The 8266-nt window shown below is 40.0% G+C and overlaps 1 protein-coding gene across 1 annotated transcript in view; it reads right to left on the minus strand.

Annotated features, from left to right (window-relative positions):
* KCNIP1 (potassium voltage-gated channel interacting protein 1) overlaps positions 1–7660 on the minus strand; it is a 776797-nt gene extending 769137 nt beyond the window's left edge. The window contains exon 1 of the mRNA XM_077327121.1: positions 7271–7660. Coding sequence (XP_077183236.1) covers positions 7271–7358 — 88 coding nt within the window. The 5' untranslated portion in view covers positions 7359–7660. The remainder of the gene's footprint in view (positions 1–7270) is intronic.
* Positions 7661–8266: the final 606 nt, after the last annotated feature.

Raw genomic sequence — 8266 nt, forward strand, 5'->3', positions numbered from 1 at the left:
TCCCAGGTTCAGTCCCTAGCACCTCCAGAAAGGATCAGGTAGTAGGTAATATGAAAGACCTCTTCCTGTTTCTTAGGAAGCTGCTTCCTGTCTGAGTTGGTCCAATTCAATATAAGGCAGCTTCATGTGTTTATAGAGAGAAAGGGATGGACTTCACTGGCTATATAGATTGTTTCACAGACATACTTTTGTTATTACTCCTCAGCCCAGATCTGTTCACAAACACCAACCAAGCCCCTATCTAGTAAAAGCATCAAGGCTTGCTAGACACCATAATTAACAAAACAAAGAGAACCTAGGCGTGAATGGTACTCAGTATACTGTGCTTGTGAATACCTACTTAGGAGGGGAAGGCAATGCAGAAGACTGGTGGGGAGAGGGGCAGGATATCTGAAACCTGTTTTGCTACAATAGAGAGCCAAACTAAAATGAAAAGTTAATTGTTTGTCAACAATTTGTAATGCAGATTAGATGTCAAAAACTTAAGAATCCCTTTACAAAGCTCCTAAAAGTAGTAGGATTAGGAAATACTTTATAAATCAAAAGCAAGGATATGTGCATGCCATGTAGCATACAGCAGTTTATCAATGGAAATCTCAAATGAATCAAGAAAAATAACTCCACTCCAGTACGTTAAATTTACACAGTTCATCCCAAACTTCATCCAACGTTCTTTTATGATCTTCCTTTAGTCCAGCTGCTTACTCTTAGCAAAATGATTTGTAGCTATAGTACGTTATCATCAACAATGGGTCATATACTGGTGCATTCTTGTCCACAGAAGTCAAAAGAGAGCTATACAGTACAGTAGCAATGATCTCAATGGTCTGTTAATGGGAAGAATGGGTCTGTTGCACACCCCTAGTTTATGCAGACCCATAACTGCATTTATGCACAAGGTCTACAGGTTAGTATTCATACAAACCATAGTTACCTATGACAAGGCTATGTCACCACTAGCATGTATATCTTCAGTCAAGCTACAAAGATATGGGACAGATGGTTCTTTGCCACCGTCTGCTCTGTTACTCCTTGTTGCATAAAAGGGAGAAATCAGTGCAATGCCAAAAGAAGAGACACTTGAAAAGCCAATTCACTTCTTGCTTAAGAGGGGAACTCAGATGAGAAAACAGCATGTAAGCACAAGAGAACAAATCCCAATTGTGTTAGGCTTGTCATATGTTATGGATTAAACATGCATTGACCATGTTATCTAAATCGGTCTACTCACAGCGTATATGGCATACTACATGGGAATCAGTCCTACTATTTTTGTTTGTTTTAGCAATACGAACCAAATGCTGTTTTAAGTCCACTTATTCCTATCTACGAACTGATGCATGGGTCACTAGAATTTGTTGCCATGAGTCTCAATGTTGTTCAGCACTAACCCCCCTAACCCCCCTCCCCCAGGCAACCAATTCATCTTTTGCCAAACAGTCATTTGCAGATATGCCTATTTAACTTGTATGCGGAACACATCACGAGAAAGGCGGGATTAGAGGAGTCACAAATTGGGATCAAGATTGCAGGGAGAAATATCAACAACCTCAGATATGCAGATGATACCACTCTAATGGCAGAAAGTCAAGGGGAACTAAAGAGCCTGTTGATGAGGGTGAAGGAGGAGAGAGCAAAAGTTGGCTTGAAACTCAACATCAAGAAAACAAAGATCATGGCATCCGGCCCTCTCAATTCCTGGCAAATAGATGGGGAAGAAATGGAGATAGTGACAGATTTTATTTTCCTGGGCTCCAAGATCACTGCAGATGGGGACTGCAGCAAAGAAATTAAAAGACGCTTGCTCCTGGGGAGGAAAGCTATGGCAAATCTAGACAGCATCCTAAAAGCAGACACATCACCCTGCCAACAGAAGTGCGTTTAGTCAAGGCTATGGTATTCCCAGTTGCAATGTATGGCTGTGAAAACTGAACCATAAGGAAGGCCGAGTGTCAAATAATTGAGGCTTTTGAACTCTGGTGCTGGAGAAGACTCTTGCGAGTCCCTTGGACTGCAAGGCGAACAAACCGGTAAGTCCTAGAGGAGATCAGCCCTGACTGCTCCTTAGAAGGCCAGATCCTGAAGATGAAACTCAAATACTTTGGCCACCTCATGAGAAGGAAGGACTCCCTGGAGAAGAGCCTAATGCTGAGAGAGATCAAGGGCAAAAGAAGAAGGGGACGACGGAGAATGAGGTGGCTGGATGGAGTAACTGAAGCCGTCGGTGCAAACTTAAATGGACTCTGGGGAATGGTAGAGGACAGGAAGGCCTGGAGGATCATTGTCCATGGGGTCGCGATGGGTCGGACACGACTTCACACCTAACAATAATAAGAACAAGAAGTGAATTGGTAGAAAATGCAAGGAAGTCATACCCATAGCCATGAATCATAGCTATGTAAACACCACAGACAATTTCCAAGGTATGATACATGTTCAGAGAGAACGGTTTTATCCCAGAGCAAACCAGAATAGGAAACTGAGACAATCGTGCATGAATAATTTTTTTAGACAATTATACAATGTTTTTTTGTTCCATCAAATTTATGCACAATGCTCTGTTGTCTTGCTAAATTCTTTTGTAACCTAAGCAACCCCACTGACAGTAGTCTTTAACTCAGAATCTCTCCCACAGATTTCTTTTACATATTCCTGTGTAGTGCCTTGCTCCACCTCTAACATTCTTCTTTCCCACTCAGAGCTTTCCTCCCTTTCCTTAAACTGTCTTATGTCCAAACCTCTCCCTACCACATTCCCAAACAAAGAGCTCTGAAGCAAGCGACTGGAATTTCCTACCTCACCAAACCTAGGAAATTCGTCTTCTGATTCTATACCAAAGCAGCCACCAGTCCCTGCATTTCTGCATGCTCCAAAAATCAGATAGAGACACTACCGCATACTCCAAGTTTCGGTCCAATTTCTACATGAGTTTCCCCAGATTGTTATTCTTGAGTTGTACTGGAACTCTTGAGTCACTGCATGATCTTAACAAGTTTTTTGCCATAGGACTCCAAACCTATTCAGTTTGTGCAAATCTGAAGGCTCCTGACTGGCCAGATGTTTGGCATTTTCCATGCCCATTATATAAAATATAATTTCTCTCTCCTCCCAAACCATATGGTTTATTTTGCAGAACTTATTTATGGGCATTGGGACAGCATGTACAGGTGTGTCAATGTATTCATTACAGTGTTGGCAGTCCCTTGTGGCTCTAGGCAACTTTGTGGCTAGATCCTATTATATTATTTTGGCCATGTAAATGCATTTTATTCAATTCAAATAGTTTTTCTGCTTTATATTGATGCTAATATGTCTTTCAAGCTTGCTTGGAACCCCATCACTTTGTTACAGATTCCTAAAATAGACTGCAATGGTCCGAGTTAAGATTTGACCATGGCTTTCTAGCCAGCTGATATCACTTATATCCAGAACTGCTGCCTATGGTCGGAGTGAAGAGCAGGTTTCTTTCCTACGCCTGCCCTGTTGTGAACTCTGTGTCTGGTTTGGGAGGAACCTTATTTACACAAACATGTCCACATGCCATGATGAATAATTATGCAACCTAATTCTATGTTGCTAATTAGACTCCAGGTACCTTGCAAAGTACTGCCATTGGCAAGGTGGAATCAAAGCCCACAATTTTTTCCTGCACCTGACAAATTCCTCTATTTCCCAGGAGGAGGTTTTTACAAGGTGAAATAAGCAACAGAATTCAGATAAGTGTTCAGTGGTTCTCACAGCTCTTTGGACTATTGGATTATCTCTGCTGAAAAGCAGTCAACAGTTTGATACAGTAAAAATTTAAAAACTCTCAAAAAAGGTAACTCAGATAACTAGTATTTCCAATAGACACTGCACACTAAAACAATCACATAATTAAAACTAAGCAGAAGAATTATCTACTACTTGCATCCTAAGGGAGGCCAGTGAGTGACCTAATAAAGCTTCTGAAGAAAACAAATCCCAAAGAATAGGGGGCACTACTGAAAAGGCCCATTTCCTATCTACTTGTGATGGTATTCTGAACAATGATCCTTTGGCAAATCTAGGGAGCTGAAAGGTCTGTAAGGAAGAGGGACCCCCTATAGCCATGAACATGTAATCTAGATTCTCTAAACCGGTGGTATTCAACCTGTGGTCCTCCAGATGTTCATGGACTACTATTCCCATGAGCCCCTGCCAGCAAATGCCCATGAACATGTGGAGGACCACAGGTCGACTACCCCTGCTCTAAACCATTTACTTAGATTTGGTGTAGCTGTACCTGGAAAATTCCATCGGGGCATCTATGAAAAGAGCTTAGATTTTGCCAGGCTACTGTGGCGCAAGTATTTGCAGCAATGGAAGGTAAAGAAAGTTAATTGAAGGCATGCAGTATATTCTCATACCAATGAGGGGAAAAGCCACTTTGGTACAGGTAACTTTGAATGTATATTCATTATATACTAGTAAGTATAAGTGATGGGAAATTTAAACACATGGGAAACAGAAACTATCAATCACAAAAGAAGAAATGTGGCAGAACTTGTACATGCAGATTTGACTTCAGTATTGTTTTATTGTAACCCAAGATCAGTTATTATTTCTTTAAGAAGTTTAAGTCATTGGAAAAAATATTTTGAGTACAAACTGCATAGCTCTCAATATTGGGACATTCAGCTTTCATCACAATCATTCACTGAGACCGATTTTTTAAAAGAAAACACGACTTTATCCTGCTGTTTATGCCTTTATAAACTTGCATCTTACTGTCAGAAAAAGTCATGTAGCAGAATTAAAGGAAATAAGTGATTAAAGTTTTAAAAGTTCCTCAATTCCTCAAAGAACACAAACTACTGTTTGCAGCTTTGCAGTGACTGGTATCACAAGACCACTATGTATGCTATTTGTTGTACCTGGCCCACAGGTAGCATAAAACATAGCAATAAGGAAAGGTAGAAAAGGTAGCCCAACAGATTTTCTACAGACATTGAAATGAAGAGAGCAAGCTGATTTCTCTTTTTTACAAGGTGAACTTTTTACTCATGTGAGAAATGCTAAAGGAAACCTTGGAATGCTAATGTTTCAGCAACTGTAGGTAGACAGAAGTGTTGCCACCATCACTAAAGATGTATTCCCAAAATTATTTGTGAAAAACCTTAATATCTTATGTTTGCTACCTGCCAGTATTGACTTTTAAAGTAGCTTTATATTGGTTGAACTGGAATAATAACAGTATGCCCCCAGTCTATTTTAATTGCATGAAATGTGGAAATTTCCACACTCTGTCCCTTACTTGTTCTAGTTACAAGGATTGCAGTCTTAAGTTATTTTTTTTGGAAGCCAAAGCCAGTTAACTCAGTAGGACTTTCTTCTGACTAATCAGGCTTGAGATCAACCTGTACAAATTTCTGTATATAATCCACCACTTAGGGAGCTTAACGTTTGTGCCTTTTTGTTCCTCTGTTAACCCACTTTTGTGCCCTGCCATTTAAAAATGGGGCTTCCCATTTTTCCCATCATAGCTAGCATACATTTCCATACTTGCGAACATTATGCACATGTTCAATGCAAGTAAGAAGTCATTGTTTATGCCTATCAGCTATAGTGTATAACCAATCTATTAGTGATCTAAGTACAGGGGTACTTCTTGGGTATTCTTGGTGTATCCTTGGCTTCAAGAAAGAGGACAGCTCTTTTGAAGAACAGAATTATGTGAACACTGACTAGTGACCATTCCTTTGGTATACAAGGCTTATTTTAAGAAGCAAGCAATTTATCTTTCCACAGCACGAAGTGAGAATTAGCACACCAGGATGCTAACAGCCTGAATCCAGAGGGAGAAATGTCATCACTACTCTCAGCATTGACATGCAACAACTCAGCATGGTATTTGTCTCGCAAACTTTTACACAATAGTTCTACGAAAAGGCACCTTGAGAGAATAAAGAACTGCTATTTCAGACAACTAGCTGTGACAACTTTTTTTTTCATTGTTTGAACACGTGTCCCACTGAGAATCAACAGCCTTCAAATGTGCAGGAGAAAATATCAGGAGAATTATGAAAATAGATAAAATTAAAACGATTAGGAGATTACCATTTTAGAACATATCACATGGAAACAACATCATTATATCATAACACAATTACTAGTTAGCTCCAACAGTTATTAGATTTTTGAGGCAGTTCATTATAGACATGAACACAACGGATTGAATTCCCCACTCTCTAATACAACAAGATGTACTAATACTTCACATCTCAGCATTTGGAATCAATTGTTAAAACACATCTCCAGGTGCACATTAGGTTCTTTTGGAGAATATAAAAGCTATACAAATGCAGACTGGCCAAACATCCACTAAAATCAAAATTACACCTCTGAGGCTTCCGACTTCTCAAGAAAGACATTCTTTATTTTTCTGATAATATTCCTAATAAGGTTTTTTTTTTGTGAAGTGTCTACTTTTTACTCATGTGAGAAAGCTTTAATGAGACTCAACAGATGCATTAAGTGTAAGTTCCTCAGGGGGGAGAAGAAAACCAATAGAACTGTAGCAACTAGACGGCACTAGGAACTCCATGCTAAAAACACTTAGCCATTAATAACATAACAGCACAAGTCATACTTTTCCTATTATTAAAGTTTAGGCAAACAAGTAAACCATGAGAGTCATTCACAAAGGACACTTTAACAGACACCTGTTTCAGTACACTGAGAGACTATCACTATTACTTCATCTGGGTGACAAATGGTGGGAAGAGAAAAGAAAGCTATTATGACTAAAAATCATATAGAGCATATTCACTCTCAGTACTGAAAAGTTGCAAGAGGAATAAAAGCTTCTGGAATTGTAGTCTATGCATTACAGTACTCTATGCATTAAAGTTCTGGACCATATTCCAAACAAAATTTTCTATATAAATCTAACCACCCAAAAGACAGATTATAATTCTACTGCGCCCAGAAAGACACTAAACTAACCAAGTGGATCACATTTCTTCAAACCTTAATACTGGAAATATGCCATCAAGCAATTATTTCCTGACACTGCATGCACAAACTACAGACTAACTACACTGACTGAACACCACAAAGCTAAAACTACCAGAAGTTAGGGCCAGTTACATAAGGCTAACCAGCCTCCCTTGCATGTTTCACTGCACATGACTTCATTCCAAGCTGCACAAGTCCCCCAGGGACTGGGTAATTTCAACCATAATAAAGCTTCAAGATTGGGAACAGCAATCTCCATCAGCCACATAAAAAAGAAAATCACTGCCATTACCTTTGTTGAGAGTGCCTGTGATGAGTTTGAAGACAGTCTGGGCAAATTTAATAATCCCATGCTTGCATCTCTTTGAGCAGCCACTCATGGTTCACAGACAAAAGAAAGCTCTTCTTTCCCTTGTTCGATCCAGGTAGAAGGGTCCTTTATAACTTGGATACCACAAAGCTCTGACAGCAGCTAGGAGCTCCTCTGTGCTGAAATAGATTCCTCTGAAGCTTTCAGGCACAGTTGCAGTGGAGGCTTGCTTGTATAGCCTCTGTTAAAGGTACAGCTCACGCCTCTCAGCTTTTTCAAAGTCTACATTTAAGCTATAGATCCACTGTAGCTCTCCCAGCTTGGGTAATCTTTGGTAAATGAAGCACACCACAAACCTCTATACAAAGCAGCAGAGAGGAGGAGTTTTCTGTACTGGCTTTGCTGAATGTCTTACAGGGCAGTTGTAATGCAGCAATTAATACCAAAGTCAGAGGAGTGGTTTACTAGTACTGCACTGAAACAGTGCTGTTTGAACATGTAGCTTCTTGCTCACTGTAGCATCCTCTGCAGAGCTGGTTTCATTCACAAGACATGACTTCTGTGGCATCTGGGGCCGGGCAAACGATTGGTTATGAATAGGGAAACACACACCAAACGATTTTGTGCCCTGCAACTGCATTTTCCTGGCTGAGATTACGATATACTACAACCAATAGCTTGCTTTCAAAACTCAGCTGCAGCTTTGGCTGCCTGTGATGTGACAGGAATTCACCAGCTAGCCAATGACCAAAAAGCCTGAAGCAGCTTCCCAATCTAGCTCACTTTTGTTTTCTGGGTTTTTGAAAAAAGAGATTCTGCTCCTTGGCAGTTATAGAGATCTAAAGTAGCCATTAAGCAGATGAAACTATTCCTGTCACTCTCAGTAAAGCTTTACCCTCTTAATTTCTGCACTCGGTTGTTAAAGGCACAGGGGAGCAAATTGCCAGTGGACCATATTTTAGTGATCATTATAGTAAG

The sequence above is a fragment of the Paroedura picta genome, chromosome 3 (assembly GCF_049243985.1).
Source record: "Paroedura picta isolate Pp20150507F chromosome 3, Ppicta_v3.0, whole genome shotgun sequence".
NCBI lineage: Eukaryota > Metazoa > Chordata > Lepidosauria > Squamata > Gekkonidae > Paroedura > Paroedura picta.